Genomic DNA, 18,536 nt, shown 5'->3' with positions numbered 1-18,536 from the left:
TGGAAATCGGGACAGTCCTAGACTTCTGCATGGCAAGAATACCCAAGAATCAGTACTGTAGCAATGGATGGTGTACTCAAACGTCTACAATTATGGTAAGTGCAACACAACTGTACTTTCTGATGCCATCATATTCAAACTCCAAGTGTGTCTCTACTCCTCCTAAACATGGATAACAGCATGAATCGTACCTCAGTGCCTCAAAAGTATGTCTAGGCTGTTCTCACCTAAACCACCTCCTTCAACCCTCAGAAACATCAACATATTGGGGGCGGAGCCTAGATGGCAAACGGATAAGCAGCATTTTTTAGAGCTCCACAAAACAGTACTAGAAAACAGGGGAAAAATATTGTCATTAACCAGAAATAGAAAAAAAAATATTAAGGAACTTAAAAACTACAACTCTACCAAATTTCAAGAAATATTAGAGTTTTTCCTGTCAAAATATTCTGGAGAACAACACAGCTGTTTGGTAATGGCCAGTTTAAATAATTCTCACTCAGAAACCACTCTGAAGAAAGAGATACAACTGATGTCTTCCACATTACATGAACTGTCGTTGAAAATGGATAGATTCACTGATAGTTTGGGAAGTCTCAAGGAAAACTGCCAAAAACAGACAGATGTACTGAAAGGAATACTGCAGCAACAACAAAGCAAATTACTTGATATGAAGACACCACTAAATGACATAGATGGAAAACTCAAAGAACAGGAAAATCAGACAGAATTCTTACTTCACCAAAATAACTGGCTACTTAATAAAGTGGATGATTTAGAGAATAGAGAGAGGAGAACTAATATAAGAATATTTGGCCTTCCAGAAAAAAACTGAGGGAGAAGACATAATCACCTTTTTGAATTCCTGGCTTCTTGAAGTGCTGATTTAAAAGAGGGATTATCAAATCGAATAGAAAGGGCTCATAGAGCCATAGGAAAAGCTATACCCTCTTCACCTAATGCACCACCAAGATCAATTGTGGTAAAGTTCCTGTCCTTCTTGGATAAAGAGCTCATTTTAAAAGCAGCCTGGAGAAGAAGTCACAACATAAAAACAGAGTCAGATCAGATTTGACAGTGATTATTCTGCAAAAGTGTTAGAAACAAGGAAAGAAACTTGGCCATTAGTGAAACTTCTCAAAGTAAATTAAAAGCGCAGATGGTATATCCTGCTAGAATCAGAATTTTCTATTCAAATGACTTGAGAACCTTTAACAACACTGAAGATGCTTTTACCTTCATCAAGAATAATAATATCACAATTCCTGAAGAAATGGACTGGACTGTTTCCACCAACTTGAAAAGATCTCCAGAAAAAAAGTACTTGGTCTGATGTAAGGAAAAAGAAACAAAGAACTGATTCTAAAACTACACAGTCTTCCAAATCTCTCAAAGATTCAACAAAGATATAGAAGTCTGGACTTTACCTCAAAATGTATGTATTTTATCTATTATATTGCTTATTATAATCTGAGACATTTATACTTTTTCTTAAACTTCTACTTTATGTAACATACTCATCACAAATCTAGTGGTTGTGTCTGATAATGTTAATTATACAATGACCCCCCCCCATTAATATTCCAAAGCGTGCATGCTGATTGGTCAGCATGCCCGTTGTAAATCAGACTTATACTAATGGAAAAAGGTCCGGTCTCCCGGACATTTTTCATTAGTATAACTCTTTTTGTGTGTGCGTGTTAGACAGCAACAGAGAATGGAAGAGCTCCATTGCTGTAATCTCGCTATGTTAAACTGGTTTAACATAGCGAGATATCTTAAAAAAGCAACGGAGATCTTCCTTTCTCCGTTGCTTTTTTTTAAAGCTGTCTCGCTTTGTTAAACAGGTTTAACATAGTGAGACAGCTTTAAAAAAAGCAACAGAGTAAGGAAGATATCTGTTGTTTTTTTTAAAGCTGTCTCGCTATGTTAAACTCTCAACATAGCGAGATACCTTCTAAAAAGCAAAGGAGATGATCTTTCTCTGTTGCTTCCACACACAGCTCTGATGTACTGCATAAGCATACGCATGCGCAGTACATCAGAACTGCCGCAGAATACCGGATAGCTGTGGAAGGGCAGCACAGAGGCATTATATAATGCCATTATTTAAGAAAAGTAAGTATTTATTTTTCTTAATGTCATTGTATAATAGCAGTAACCCACTTCTGGGTGTGGGTAATGCTGGATTTACCCACGGTTGTCTTTGTTTGGCCACTCGGGCTTCTCCCTCGTGACCAAACCACACCAACCGTGGGTAAATCCAGCATTGCCCACACCCAGGCGTGGGTTATTGCTTAAATGGTTTTATAACTTAGTGACTTCTAAAAATATAGTTACATCTCATTCATAGGCAGTGAGGAAAATCAGATTCAAGTGTTATCTTTTACTTTAGTATAATTATTTATATGTAAAGGAAGAGCAGAGACAAACATATACACAAATGTTTTTTCTCATCTCCCTTTATATTAATAGTATATTTAGTTCACCTCATTGTTACATAATAGGAATTGAAAAATTTTAATCATAGTTTTTGTTGCTTACTGACTTCACAACACTTCAAATTCCCATTTTAAAAATAACATAGATATCCATATTTTTAGATGTGGAAAAAACAGAGAGTCACTATGAACAGAGTTCCGTTACTGGGTTCTGACAAGGCTGTTATTTGAAACATTCTCCTGCACTAGTTAGAGCTTCCCTTGTCTGCTATGAAAGATTTAAGGAATCCCCTGCTTGTCTGTTGTTAAGGTAGCGCTTGTAGTGTGATATTAGTTGCACAAGCAGTATATTTTAAGCTCGTTTAACATGGTCTTTGGATTATTAAAATCTACAAACCCCGACTTCTTTTAAATAAAAAGAATAGGTGTGAAATCAGTGACAGTGTAGCTGTTTTTCATGTAGGTAACACAAAAAGAATTTACAGTAACATTGAATAACATTCAATTGAAAAAGTAATAGAAGCATTACAGACTACATTGTTGCACTTGAAGTAAACACAGTCCTTTCTTACTTCTGAATTATTCCTACCTAGGCTGTAAGATACACTGTGCTATGGTGATCCAGTAAAGTGACATGTCTGATAGTTTTGTAAGTATCTGTTACAGCGTTGCAAGTGTAAATAGGAAAATGTGTGTGAGATGCACACATCAGCTGCAGCTGTGACATACTTCTGTGCACATAAGTAAAATTAAGACCGGTTTTAGACATATTATACTGAATACTTCATTAACATGGTAACAGAAATCATCTAATTTCAGAAGCCGCAAAAAGAATTATTACCTTGTACTTATAACTCCTGCTTATTTGACTATAATGTGCACATTGCTTTATTAGATAACATAGTAAATTCTTTACTGTGCAGTGTTATTTTCCTCTGCTCACACTGCCTAGACGTGTTCAATTTAATTGATTAAGTAGTAACCAAATAAATAGTGAATACAGTAGATAGTAAATTACTGATTACTCTCCTCATCCTTTAGTGCTTTCTACTCTTTGGTAAGTGGGGTTCAACTTTCAGTAAAGTGGCAAAGATGCTGGTAATTAGCCAAAATTATTATACCAACATGCAAGTTGTTATTTAACTGCACTACTAAATTGTGTGGGCATGTGTACTTATTTTCTGTGATGAACAGTTGATTTATTTCCAACAAAACTTAAGCCATGGTTCTATAACTCATAAAATTGGCATCTCGGACAGTCTTGCGAGTGCCTGTTGATGTATTGTGGGAGTTGCCTTGATGACGGGGAAGTACTGGGAAACCTATAGTAAAATTGCACATAAATTAGCATAATAAAGTAGTTTAGATGTCATTCATTCTACCAAGAATTGTTTGAATTGCAGATTTACAGACATAGGTTCCTAAGAAACGCAAATCCTGAATGATATTCTGTATGCAACACATCTGGTTAAGGCAAGGATTTATAACATAAACTACCTTTAATCCTTCAGACAGTTGTATAGCTGACTATTATGCAGCTGATATTTTTACTGAATATTGACAACTGTTTAAATAATAAGATTATCAGTTTCTTAGTGAGATGGTTGGTAAAATGAGTTCACCTTGGAATTTTATCTTTATTTCTTTAAAGTAAAGGGCCCATGAGAAAAATGTATTCATGGTCTGCTTTTGCTACTGCTTCAAGTAGTAAAATAAGACAAATTTGTAAGTTGTAATTCTTGATGAGAAATTCAAGTAGAACACTAATTAAATAGATATGTGATAGAGAGATTTCTTAAGGCACTGTTCAGCTTAATAGGTTTTGTATTTTTTAGTGTCTCATTACTTTTAACAATTTAATAACAAAGAAGGGAGTCTGCCTACTCTTGTATTTTGCTGCATGACACAGTCTTTGATAAACACTCTATTATAAAGGTTCTAAGGAACTGTGGCTGTGCATAACAGCTTTAGTAATGCTCTGTCTTGAATATTCTGTGAAGATATTCTCATAATATGAATTGATATTATAACTATGCATTAGTATTAAGACGTTTATAAATTGCTCACCCACATGGCCACTTATCAGGTCAAATTGCTTTTGTTTCATCATCAATGAGTGATCACTATGGTTTAATGTTGTCTTAATTTTTTCTTTTAATTTGTCACAACTACCTTCATGGATGGACATAAAATAAACTGAATCTGGTTATGCTTTCATTTGTCTCTAATTGAAAGCATGTGAGTGATGCATAGAAATTTATGACATATATTGTTCACTCAAATGTATTTACATTATCATCTTTAGTGAACACAACTCTAAGGTTTCATTCTATGGACTACATAATTTTTGTAGTATGATTCAAGTGTTCTGAATAGACTTGTCCGTATTTATCTTCACTTATTGATACATTTCTAAATCTACTTCACTCAGTTGTAATATATTTTTAGTATGTAGGAGAGTGTTTATCTGAAATAATCATTAGTATATTGGCCATATCAGAATATTGGAGACTATTAATATGTATATATACTACTCTCAGGCTAAAGAGAACTAATGTTAAGCAACAATTACTGTGTTATAAATGAGATTTTACTTTATGAATGTTAGTGCATGATAGGATGATTATATTCTGAAAAAGAAGTCTAATCTAAAATTAAAGCAGCAGTAGTGCTGTTGCCTCACAGCAAGAGGCTCTCCCGTTTGATTCTCAGCTAGTGTGCGGGGAATGCCTTCTGTGAGGAGTCTGCATGTCCTCCACGCAGGTTGAGTGGCGTTCTGAAAGACATGCGTGAAATGGTGTGCCTTCATTGAAGGTTGGGTGTCAAGCTGGCAACTTGGCACTGTGAAAATCTACTGCCAATCATTAGCGGACCAGAGTTCCACTGCGGTGACCTCTAACCGGGAAAAGCTGAAAGACGACAACATTACCAAATCAATACTCATTTCCATACATTATGTTAATTCATTATTAACAGTTATATAGGGAAAATAATAACTAATATTGTTATATCTCCAAGATACGAGAAAAGGTGTACTGGAGCTTGAAATGGGTTAGTTTTTTTTTCCTTTTTTCATGAGGGAAGTTATGGTAGGCAATCTGTTAGATTTCTTCTCATCTAGCAGACTGGAAGTGTATTTCACTTCATGTACATTAGAGGGTTTACAAAAATATTTATATACTTGTTATACAAGTAATTTTGGCATTTTTATCATTCTTTTTTTATTGGCCTGAACTAAAACTCTATTTTAAGTTATATGACCAAAATTAAAATATTGACTACAGTGAGAATTAACACGGTAGTTGCACACTTTACATTTGGTATGGTATTACAAAATATAATACAAAACAAATATGATGTAAAGTTAAATATTGAGAATGGACTTGACTATTTTATCCTTAAACACTAACGGTTTAAACAATCCAAGGAAAAGATCTAATTTATTACGATATATAAAATTAAATAAAGTACATGTAGTATTTCTTCGAGACTCACTTCAAAACAAATGATACTTTTAGCTGGAATCCTAATGAATATATGATCTTGTCTCACTCTTCATATAAAAAAAGACTAGGGGAACTTTAATTTTATGGGGAAAAAAATGTCACTATGCCTCAAAGCATTTACATATATGAAGATAAAGAAGTACTCCTAGCCATAGTAATAGTAAACTATAACAATAGACTCTGGACATTAGTAAATATATATTGGTTTCCAGGTATTTGGGTTGGGACAATAAGAAAACACCTGGATCTAATAACTAGAGTATATAAAGGAAATTTGATTTTGGGAGGTGACTTTAATTGTATATTGGATAAATCAGAGACCACAAGCAAAAGAAACACGTGTAAGTTCTATAGGGAAGTTACTTAAGAAATGGGAAGAAAGTTTAAATCTAATTGATACATTTAGTTATAAGGGGAACAATCCATTATTATTTTCACACCGAGACCACAGATTTGGGACACCTACAAGAATTGATAAAATCTTCATATCTCAAGAGCTAACTTCAAAAATAATAAAATTTTCCATAATCCCTTGTCCTTTTTCAGACCATAATTTAATTCTCAAAATACATACAGATTATAAGAAATACATTTTTATGTCAAGAATAGCAGCTTACATTACAAAATTAAAACAATTTAAACCTTGGTTAGATTCAGAAGTACAATTTTTTTAGATATAAATTACACTACTGAAATAAATGTAATTAATCTTTGGGATACCATGAAAGCCTCTCTAAACGGAAAAAAAAATCTTTCATGGTATAAAAACAAGATAAAAGAGTGGGAATCAGAATTATGTAACATCCAAAAACAAATTACAGATTAATTCATCTACTTAGACGCAAAATAATCATAAAAAAAGCATTGGAAGACTTAAACAAAAGATATAATGAAATCCTAACTCTCAAAACTAATACAGCTGTAGAAAGGTTAAAACTTAGTTCCTTTGCAGTATCACCCAAACATATGCATAATTTAGCAGTAAGATTAAAAAAAATTTGATTGAAAATAATATTGCAAGTATTATACATGGAGGAGGAGAAAAAAAAACAAAAAGGTTTCTGGTATAAATGATGTACTAGATGCATTTAAACATTATTTCTCTGACCATTATAATAATACTTCACATATAACTAATGCATCAAACTTAGAACTGAAATTAGTAAAGGTAAAGGCGATACCAGAAAAGTTAAAGTTAGACATTCAAAAACAAATATCTCTAAAAGTAAAACTAATAAAACACTGGGAATTGATGGAATAATTAATGAATTGTATAAGATATTTCCATCTTTAGTAATATCATCGTTTCACAAAACTTTGAATGAAATTATAGCATAAAACACAACTCCAATTTCATGGAGATGCTCCTTAATTACACCCATTATAAAAGAAAACAAAGACCCTTTACAGTGTAAATCTTGTAGGCCAATATCTTTACTTAACAATGATTATAAAATCTTCATGTCAATATTAGTTAGTAGAATTAAAAAATCATTGACACATAATAAATAAGGATCAAACAGGATTCATATATAAAAGACACACACATGACAATATACAAAGAATGCTAACACTCATAGATTTTCTAAACAGAAACAACCAAAAAGCTCTAATAGTAGCTTTGGATATAGAAAGAGCCTTTGATTCGTTGAGCTAGGATTTTCTTTTTAAGGCTTTAGAATTGTTTGAATTTCCTACTAATTTTATTATGCTGATAAATAATATTTATAAAAACAATCTGGCTTATGTAAAACTTGGGCCATTTATCTCGAAGGCTATTGAAATAACCAAAGGTACAAAGCAGGGATGTCCGATGTCTCTCATCCTGTTTGCCTTAGGAATTGAATTATTTGCCTCATTAGTACACCACAACTCTAATGTATCAGGCATAGATGTATATGGTCAACTCAGTTCAAAAATTATGTTCTTTGCTGATCATCTTTTACTCACGTTACATGTCTCAGAGAAATCAGTACAAAAACTAGATGAAATAGTGGAAAGGTTTTATCATATTTCCAGCCTTAGATAACATCTAATTATATACATCTGAATAAAGAGAGAGAATTTACCTAACTAAAAATTGTGTGATAGGAAAACATGTTCCCATAATAAAATATTTAGGAGCAACACTGTGATAATTTGGAATCTGTGTTAACCACAAATTATAGCAACATAATTAATAAAATAAAAATGTTAATAGTAAGCTGGAATAAAATGATGTTGAGATTTGAAGACAGATTACAAATAAAAATGGCAATACTTCCAAAAAATAATTACATTGCACAAGCTATTCCTATAGTACCTAACAAGAAAATCTTGAAATAAATAAAATTATATTAAACTTTCTTTGGTATCCAAAAAGAAATAGAATAGCTTATACACATCATATTAGATCTTGGGAAATGGCTGGAATTAAACTTCCAGATCTAGAATCATACGTTAAAGCTTCCATATTAAGAACTGTCATTAATTGGATAGATCCTAATTATTCTTCAACATGGAAAATATTGCACACTATTATTTTTCTAAATGAAAATAAAATTAAAAATTGTATAGTAAGTGAACAAAATAATAGAATGTGGCACATATTGACTGTTAATATTCAGTATAATAAAACCAATAAACTTAAATTATATAAATATTTACAATTTATTCAGAAGATTTATATATACTAACGTATATATTAAGATTTGGCTAGACTTGATAATACCCTTTAGCTCTACAAAGAATTTCTTCAGTAAAATTCATAGTGTTATTTTAACTAGATGGGAGGGGAAAAACTTCACTTGTTGGCATCATTGTATAGAGAATCAAATAGTATTAGACATTCAACAAATTCAGAATAAATATGCCATTCCATCAGCAGATTGGTTGATACTACAAAGCATATTATCATATGTTAATGATCTTAATAGTAAAATTATTAATTCTTCTTATAAAACTAGTCCAAATTTGATAAGTCTAATATCTGAAGTTATTTACGACAATTATAATTAGACAAATCTAATTTCAAAATTATACAAAATATTGATAACATTTAAAACTAACCCTAATGCAAGATATTGGAATTTCATAGCAAAAAGATGTCACACTAATCTATCAACTGAGACTAAAACAAATCTTTTATGTTCTGTTAATGTAACATTTAATTTACAAGCATGGAAAATATTTACATGGAAATATATTCACAGGGCATTTATTACACCTGATAAACTAGCCAAATTCAATGCACTTGATAATTCCATTTGTTGGAGATGTTCTTTAAACTGTAAAGCTGATTGGTCTCGTATATTTTTTGATTGTATTAATATAAAACAATTCTGGGAAGAAGTTACTATTTTTCTCCAAGCTATATTCACAGATACTGTTATTTTAATCAAATCTTTAGTCCTCTTAAATGTTAATGATACTATTTGAAATGAATAAAAAAGATCTATACCTACTTTGGTCCATACTAGCTGTGGCAAGGAAATGTATAACTAGAAAGTGGAAGTCTTCACAAGAACCTACTCTGGAAGAATTCTTGAGATTGATGGAAGAAACAGCAACATTAGAAATCAAGGTGAAGGAATCGAGAATTTCACCTAAAACATGAACAAACAGTCCTTGGGGGAAAAAAAATTAACTCTTATTGAGACATTAAAAATGAACCCTAAATAATTACTGTGTAACTTTATACTTTATTAATTGAATATTATAAATGTTTGTTACTAATTTCATATATTTTATTTTTTCCCTACTTTGTTCAAATCAGTTGTACATAGTGTATATAAAGGTTTATAATACTTGTTTATTGATGATTGTATTGTTAAACATTATATTATTTGGAAAATAAATTATTTGAAAAAAAAAAAGAAAAATCAACATGTTAACATCACTAGACAGGATTGGTGTCACCAAATGAATGTTCACTGCTAATCATTGTTCAGAATTCAACAATAATACAAGTACAAGAGCCCTCAAAACCTCAACAGCTGCCTAAGATCTGGCCTTCATGTAATGACCGCAACCATAAAAAGAAATCTGACAAAAGCATTTTACACCCACTGATAAGTGTAGAGTAACATTTCTCATCCTCGTAATATGCTCTACTTCACCTACTGACTAATCTGGCCTTTTCATTGCAAATAAAGTTAGGCATAGGCTAGAATCACCAGATCTGCCACAGGGTACAGCTGTTACTGTCACTTACTAGCAAACTACAATGACCAGTGTTTAATCACGTAATCTTCGTTTAGCTCACAAACTTCTCTTCGAACCATACCAACACTCCTTACTTGACACAGTTACATTTCAGAAATCCCTCTCTTAGACTGTTAGAGAGTCAGTGTGTCATATTGTTGCCATTCCTAACTTAACCAAAAGATACTTGGACAGAAGATGGTGATTTTGCTTTTACAAACTATGGAATAATTTACCACCTCGTTTAAGGAAAAATCTTCATATAACCATATTTGTGATTTCACTAACAATGTACTACAGAGCAGCTAGATATCCATTTGAAGTATAATGTAAGTAGTTCTTCAGTTTCACCCACCCTCAACCAGCTGTTGTCCCTTCTAATTATCAAACCTGAAAACATAGTGTTTAAATTACCATCTTTGACTGTAGATGTACATCAGTACAAGCCTTTGATGAGAATCACATTCCAATGTACAAACTGTTTTGTCCTACATCCTGTTAATCTACACTTTTTGTGTATATATCTTATAACTTATGACGTGTCTGTAGTTTTGATGTACAGATATGAATTTGCTGACTTGTACTACTGTACATTTCTGCATTGTTTTTGGAGATATTTCCTGGGGATTCCAGTAAAAACAGAACACCCCAGATGGATGTCCATAATTAATAAATTTAAATCAATAAATGGCATAGAGCTGTATATAATGCTTCTTAAATACACATTTCATTTTTTTTAGCTGAAGTATGTTTGGTGTCTGCGTGTGTAAGAGAATATATTCTTTGTGTGTGTGTGTGTGTATATATATATATATATATATATGTACGTGTGTGTGTGTGTGTGTGTGTATATAATGTATACTACAGATAATATAAATCACTGAGCAAAGAAAACAAACATCAGAATGCATGGCAGCCAGCCAAATTTGGAAATTAGCATTAACGTGAGTCCTGTAGCGGAGGGACAAGCTTGTCTTTCCACTACATGCTGTCAGTAGCTCAGGATGTAGGGTTGACAGGGAGAAGACCAACAAAATGCCACATGACCATCTGCAAAAAAAGTATACACGTGTACATACATGTATATAGAAGTATTTGTTACTATACATATATGTGTGTTCACACATATACATCCTTACCTTCCTCAAATGTGTACTGGATAGGTTTCAGCTTGTTTTGCTTTCCCCAGTTTGGGTGTTCTGTGCATTTTCTGTTTGTGCATTGGCAGTGATTCAAATTGTAAATTATTATTTTTTTCTTTTTTGCTTTGTAGTTGTGCAGCCGTGGTAGTAGTACATAGGGTAAAGCCGTGCTGCTCAGGATGTTCAAGGAGGGCTGTCACCATGAAAAAATGCTTTTTTAATAGTTTTTCATCCCATTGAGGTTTTAGCTGATATGTGGTGGCAGGTGTAATCACCACAGTAAAGCAATCAAAAGACAGGTACCTAAAGCCCCTGTTTTGTCTTACTGCAGGGAATATCATTTCTGTGGGGCATATCTGTACTCAAGATATGGTATGCACATCACTGTACATATGCAATCCATGGGTAACCAACACAATGGGGATCTGATGTGGGGATTGGGCCCATGGTATGGGTGGGGTGTGTGAAAGGCTGCATTGCCTTCTGCAGCACATTGGTACGCCACACTTTAATGTTACAGGGAATGGCTGATTTGTGAGTATACTGGGAAAGGCAGTTAGCCACATGGTATCCCTTTTGGTACACTGAAATACACACACATTCATAGGATCGTAGGAGCTCATTAGGCTGTCAAGCCAGAGGTCATTTCAAGCCTAGCTGTTTCATCCCAATGTAATACCATAGAAATGTTAGTTAATACCCAGGATTGTATGTAGTAATGGCTGCCCTTAACCAGGAGGGCTTTGGGTGCTATTCCCAGTAAAAATTTATGGTGCCCCGTCTACTCGTCCAGGTTCCTTTTGAACAGTGTCACAGAGGTGTTCTGTTTCACATGAATAGGTAGCTGATTCAAAAGACATGGCAGTAGGTGGGAGATAAGTCTGTCCCTCCAGCATGTGCTATTTAAGTCGCAGGCCATATTTAAGTCCCTAGAATGGGTGACCGTAGTCCTGTTTGATTTACAGGTATGCAGCAAATTCTTTAGGTTTGTGTCTGAGATTGCTCTGTAAGCCAGATACAGGGTAAAGTGACTGGGACTTTAGTTGATCTGTGTATGGCACATGCTGGAATCCCTTCATCTTTTTTGTTAGAAACCTCTGAGGTCTCTCCAGTTTCTGCAGGTATATACAGTACATCAGCAGTGTATCTTTTTTTGTGAAGCCAGTTTGCTGTATGGTTTGGATTCTTTTATGAAACAAGTTTGAATTTAAGAAGGAAGCTTTTCAGTGTCATCCTGATATTTGTTTAGGGCTGTCCACTGGGTGAACATCTCAGTTTTCCTCATGTTGGTGAACCTGCACAAAGGGACCAGTGGATTCTTGATATACTCGCAGATGGCCAGATCTTACAACTCTTCAGCTTAAGCTCAGAGACCAAGCCATTTATATGTTAAATTCTTGGACATTCCTGGCCTGGACCTTCTCATAGACATCATGCAGGCTGTCCCTACTTTGGAGCAAGACAACGGGATGTACTCAACCTGTTTCTAGTTCTGACGTGGACAGGGGTATTCTCCTCCAGTCTAGACTTTAGTGACTCTATCAAACAGAGCTGCTTCATCAGGTTTTAGGTGGCGACTCTTATTTTGTGGAGTGAGATCCATGTCCCTGTTAATATTACATAGCATGGGTGGAATCGGTGGTCATGAGCACCTTTTGTCATATTGGTGCTCATGATTCAGGCAAGAGGTTTCTTTGATTTGCTGTGATTGTTCACCATTTTCATTGCATTTTGGTGATGCTTTGTCTTTCTGTTACACCAAGAGCTATCTATGGTGTCAGATGCCTTGGAGGAGAAGGAATTCAACATTTTCCCCTGTCTGGGGTGAATGATTCCACTGCTGCAGTCATTGGGGGTGACTATAAACTAGAGATCCTCTTTGATCCTGTTTCAGAGTATTTTTTTTTTTTTAAACATTGAAAAAAAAATTTTTTTTTGAAAACTGTCTGCTTTATTGCTCAAATTTTGAGCTCTTGCTTGTTTTTCAGGTTTCCACATAGTTAAAGCATTTTTAAACATATCTGCCTGATTTGGTGGAGTTATAAAGCCACCTGGTGGTGTAAACCTTGTCTCTAGATGATTATCACTGTTAAAGCGACACTTCCAACCCCATGTGCAAAAATGGGAGAAAGGATTTGTGGCTGGATGGATATAGATTCCTGATGATCATCATAATGCTCACTTTTGGGATATCTTGTGTGCAAGTAGCTTGTGACCAGCCTAACTTCCAGAGCTCTGACTTCCCCAGGGCTTTGGCCTTTGCCATCCCACCAAAGGTAGTAGTACGTTGGTAGTTTAAAGGATGTTTCAGTTGATTGTCTTTAGATCTTTCTTGTGGGAAAGTGTGTTGCTGTATATATTTTACAGCGATGTGTCTATCAGGTAGCCTACCTCCAGCAGCTGGTTAGGATAAGTACCCCATAAGGGATTTCTTTCATCATTCTTATATTGTTATATTATTCTTTAGCTGGTGTCGGATTTTTGAATGTAATGGAGCGGGATTTCTTTGTTAAGCTTAATAATTGTGTAGCACATGGTAAGCAGATCCCCCCAGAGACTACCACTTCAAATATTTGTTTTGCTTCACCCCAGAGCATGACATGGATTTGTGACTGCATGGTGCTTCACTTACCCTGAGGATACTCTAGAATAGACAATGGTGCCTCTTGGAGTTTGCTTTTAAGAAAAGGAGTGCGAGTCTGGGTCCTTGCTGTCATGACGTGATAAAGCGTCCAGGAGCCTCCCACCCAAGGAAAACACAACATCAGGAAATTGAGGTCTTTTTAGACAACTCTGATCTCCCTAGGTCTCGCAGCCCTGCTTGTGGTGATTCACTTTTGCTCCCACTGTCTGCAGAGTTTGTTTTAGCCAAGGCCTCTGATGTGACCATTGTGCAGGCGCCTACACCATTTGTTTAGCTGCATGCCTTCCTGGACCAATGCACCGAACAAGTTTCCCGAGATTGAAGGCCCTTTGGAGTGAGAAGCATGCATTATAATTTCAGAGGGGGAAGGTGGGATTCCCACTCTCCTTGTTTGCCATGAGGCTCCTGGAAGCTGCTTTCAGATCCGAGTTCCCTGCCAACAGCCCAGAGTTCCCAAGGTGACATTTCCCAAAGTTGTGAGACAAATATCTCTGAATCAGAAAATTTCACTTGCAAACTTACCTCTGCATACATTGCAATAAGAAAATCCAACTCCAAGAACACCAAACGCTTTATTGCAGAGCTTTCTGATATAAATCCTTCTTCAGTGCTTAATGCATTCTGATTCATTCTTTCATACTTTATAGAACCAAACTATAATCATGTGAGCATGGCCAGCTAATCACATCATTTCAATAAAACTTCACCTAATCATCTAATTAAAAAACATTATCCCTTAAGAAATATCCTTAAAAAGTACATTTTACTTCTGCGGAAGTTGGGCAGTGCCTCTTCCCACTCCACTTCATGAGCTTCATTGCCAAGCTAGCAGAATGCTTAAATGTTTAAGGCCAGACTTGGATATTCTTGAAGTGTTTGAGGGCCCTTCTTAAAAAGAGAAGATTAAATTCTCCTGAAGACAATTCATATACCCGTGACTCAGTGGCTGATGGGCTTGCATATAAGGGCCAGATTGCAGCCATTGAAAACTGTAATTATGACACTGAAGACACCTTACTTCATGCTTTTCATTCAGAAGGCTACATTTGGAGACCCCTTTTATAGAATGAAGGTGGTATTCTAGTGGGGAAACCAAAGAATATTGAGAAGCTCAGCAAGTAGCTATGCTTTAGAAAATCCTAGTGCGTTATACCCCTTTGAGTCCTTTTCTGAAAGAGGCAGCCATGGCAGAGCTAGCCCTTTTTAATGTATGCAGACCTAGAGGTGGAGAAGTATGCAGAAAAAAGAATTTTGGAGGTCTGTCTTTTTTTTTTTTTTTTTTAATTTCTCCAAGACCTTTGGGTTTCTAATACCATGACAGGAATTGTACTATTAAAGTTCATGAAATTAGTATTGTTTCAATCTTTCATGTCAGCCAGAAGTGCTCTTTGCACCACCCGCAATGTGCCCATTAACGACTCCTGCAATTCGTATGGAGTTTACAAGTATTGGCAACATATCTAAATATGATTGTAATCATTTTGTATAACTTGTGTCTGGAAATTTTGGGCTTTTGCATAATAGTAACAATACACAATTTCTTTCTTATCCTCAATAGTCTACTTTATCATCTTTACAGCTCTTTTTTAGCCTATCAGTTTTTGTGATTTGTTTTAGGAATGTTTCCGTATTGTGAGGATTCTATAATCATCTTTTCCAGTCCTGGCACCAGTGTGCCTACCAGGATTGGGCATTGTTTATCCTGGGTCTTGTGCACCCAGCTATCTTTTTTTAATTTTTAACCTACTTCTGTCCGTGATGTATGTTATATAAATACAGTCTATATATCAGCGTTATTTTGGTGAGACTTTGTGAAAATAGGGTCCACCTCATGTAGGTACTCACCAAGACCTGAGGATGAATTCAATTTCAGCAGTACTACCCTTTGCTTTGCGGACTTATCTCTCCATTCAGAGCCCAGATAGACAGCATGAATGTACATGAAGGGCTGGCCAACTGCTTTCTCCCAGAGGCAGACAGGAGTCCTTTATCATTTTTCTTGTTTGCGGAGGCAGACAGGAGTCATTTATCCCTCCTCTTACCTGCGTGGATGGCCATCATGCAGGATTTCTGGGTCAGAGTGATTATATCCAAAGGTTATTACATACCCTGTTCCCATAACCTCCTTTTAAAAAGCATATGCTCCCAGATTTACCACCACACTAGCGAGAAGCATCCAGATGAGGGATTCTATCTCTTCTACAGAAGTGAGCAATTGAAGAGGTTGTGCTGGATCATTCAGTGTCAGGTTAGGTTTGACGTAAGCAAACTGAACCAACTACAGGTGAAGTAAATGTGTGTTTTCTTAAAAAAAAAAAATTAAAAGGTCATTTCATAATAGTAAACCACTTCATTGCATGTTGTTTTATTATTCTTTACCCATGGAAGCCAATTGGTCACTGTAGTTTGTGTCATAACCAGAAGGAACTTTAATGTTCTACAGTGTTTTACTCAAGTGTTGTATACCCTCAGGTTGTAATGCTGTTACTCGGGCTTGTTCTTACTAACAAAACTTACTCTAGTGGCTGCTTTGAAAAATTATTACTATTAGATAACTGACCTTTAATCTTAGGTCTCTAAAGTGGATAATGAAAAATGACTGTTGCTGTTTGTTTCTGGATGATTTTTTTCTCAACATTATATTTCTGGTTTGCATCAAATAGCACATAAATGTTTTCTTGCTTCAGAGCAGTTATTGCAATATCCTGTGCTCATACATCCATGTAAAGCAGAGTTTGAAATATGAAGTTAGTGTGTTTTTCATGTGTCTTCTGCTGTTCCTGCTTGTTTATCTGCTAATTTATACTTTAAATTCAGTTTCATTGTGAAGTTCTTCTTTAAAAGCACTGTAATAAAGTACCAGTATGAGTGGATGAATTCTGCCTTTGAGATGGAATTAAAGAACTTTTTTGTGTGATGCTGTTTTATCCTATTTTGTCACTGGGAGGTCAGTGTTGTAAATACCTCCTTCAGTGAGCAGCATTGCCTGTAGTCGCACATTCTGCTAGACTTCCAGATGAAAGGCTCAGTAGTGGTAGGTGCTGCTAAGATCCTGTTCAAGAATGGTGACCTGCAATTCTCGACCTCTGTGCAAAGAGTTTTGAGCATGATATTTGACCATCCTGAAAGCAAAGAACTGGGTGTTTAGTGAACTGCCCACTTCATGAAAGATAGGGGGGGGTTAAGTAAATTACCTCCTGATGGAGACTTGGGGATTTTGTCACCCCCTACATCTGAAAGAGACATGACTGATGCCTTGAATAGGTTTTTCATAATGCATGTCCATGTCGCACTTTTGCAAAGGGGAGAATGTTGCCTGGTTATGGAATGATGATGTGGCAGGTTGGGCACTCCGTGAGTATTCTGATTGTGTCTTCATGTCCTCTTGAAACTGTGGCATTAGGCCGCCTCAGGCACCAGTTTGCTGTGTAAAGGCGAATGCTCTATTCTTGCAGGGGTATTCCAGGGGTGACATTGAGGTGAGCTGTATTGGTGGGTAATCAGTGGATGATGCACATACAGGGAGGGGATGAACATATTATCAACATACTAAGCAGATATGTTTGGAGTTTAGTTCTTGCCTCTTTGTAATATATCATCTCAGAGGTGCTCTGTTAAAATGTATGATTTGTTACTTCGCTGCCCCACTGATGACACTGCTTGTAGAGGAGACATGAATGCCATCATATGCTGGCTACACTGGTCATGTCACTGCTGACAAGATAATATTACTTGTACCTATAATTTTTACCAAAATCTAGTCGTACAACAGATAACTTTATGTCATCTGTATGTAAAGGACTGTATGCACTGTTTCTGTTTGCCTCATCTTCTAGTGCGATCTCCATTATTAGACTTTTCTTGTGCTGCTGTGCAGTTTGGCTGTTCTAACAGATTTATCAAATTGATAACTTCATGTATGTGTAGCGTTACATTGCACATTTTTTTTTCCTAGTCCACCTGATAGGAGATGGCTGCTGTTTATTAAGTGGACATCATGTGACTACTACTGAGTGTTTGAGAAGTGTCACAAAAAAAGAGAAAAATTATAAACTTGAACTAAAACACAAATATTTCCTTCTCCAATGTTGGTTTACTTTTTTTATTGCTGCAGTTAATGACACGAAAAGGAAGCAGAAAGTATTGAGCTCTAATCAGAAACTGAAGTTTAATCCTACTGAGTTAATAATTTATTGTAAGGATTTCCGTATAATACGATTTCGATTTGATGAAGCTGGCCCTGAAAGTGCAAAAAAGGTAAGGTAGGCAACAGTAACAGCTTTATTTACTTAAAATGTTTTATTTTAGAATGTTTACGTAACATGTTTTATTACAGAATGGTTGGCACTGTAATAGGCTTACTTATTTTTTCCTTTGAAAATTAGTTTAATGATTATTTTTAATTTTCAGATTCAGTTTTGACTCCCTGTTGTGATACACAACTGTATCTTGAAATGAGAGCTTTGGATACCTTGAAATGGCATGCACTGATGTCCTGACTGACATCACTGTTGCAGTATTCCTTTCTTATGGGTCGTTGGTGACGTCCATCTGGGTACCCGACACATGACCTCAACTTGTATGCATTGGGGTATATACACAGGAGTATGAGCGTGGATCC

The 18,536-nt window shown here is 35.4% G+C and overlaps 1 protein-coding gene across 2 annotated transcripts in view; it reads left to right on the top strand.

Annotated features, from left to right (window-relative positions):
- The window catches only part of MTMR10 (myotubularin related protein 10), a 1,193,387-nt gene that overhangs the window by 430,284 nt on the left and 744,567 nt on the right, over window positions 1-18,536 (top strand). For both annotated transcript variants that reach the window (XM_044078705.1, XM_044078706.1), the window contains exon 5: window positions 18,030-18,172. In XM_044078705.1, coding sequence (XP_043934640.1) covers window positions 18,030-18,172 — 143 coding nt within the window. The remainder of the gene's footprint in view (window positions 1-18,029; window positions 18,173-18,536) is intronic.

Source organism: Protopterus annectens, chromosome 7.part1, assembly GCF_019279795.1.
Source record: "Protopterus annectens isolate FY-2018-M chromosome 7.part1, PAN1.0, whole genome shotgun sequence".
Taxonomy (NCBI): domain Eukaryota; kingdom Metazoa; phylum Chordata; order Ceratodontiformes; family Protopteridae; genus Protopterus; species Protopterus annectens.
The sequence above is the reverse complement of the archived record's forward strand: the minus strand, read 5'-3'. Positions and strand labels throughout refer to the sequence as shown.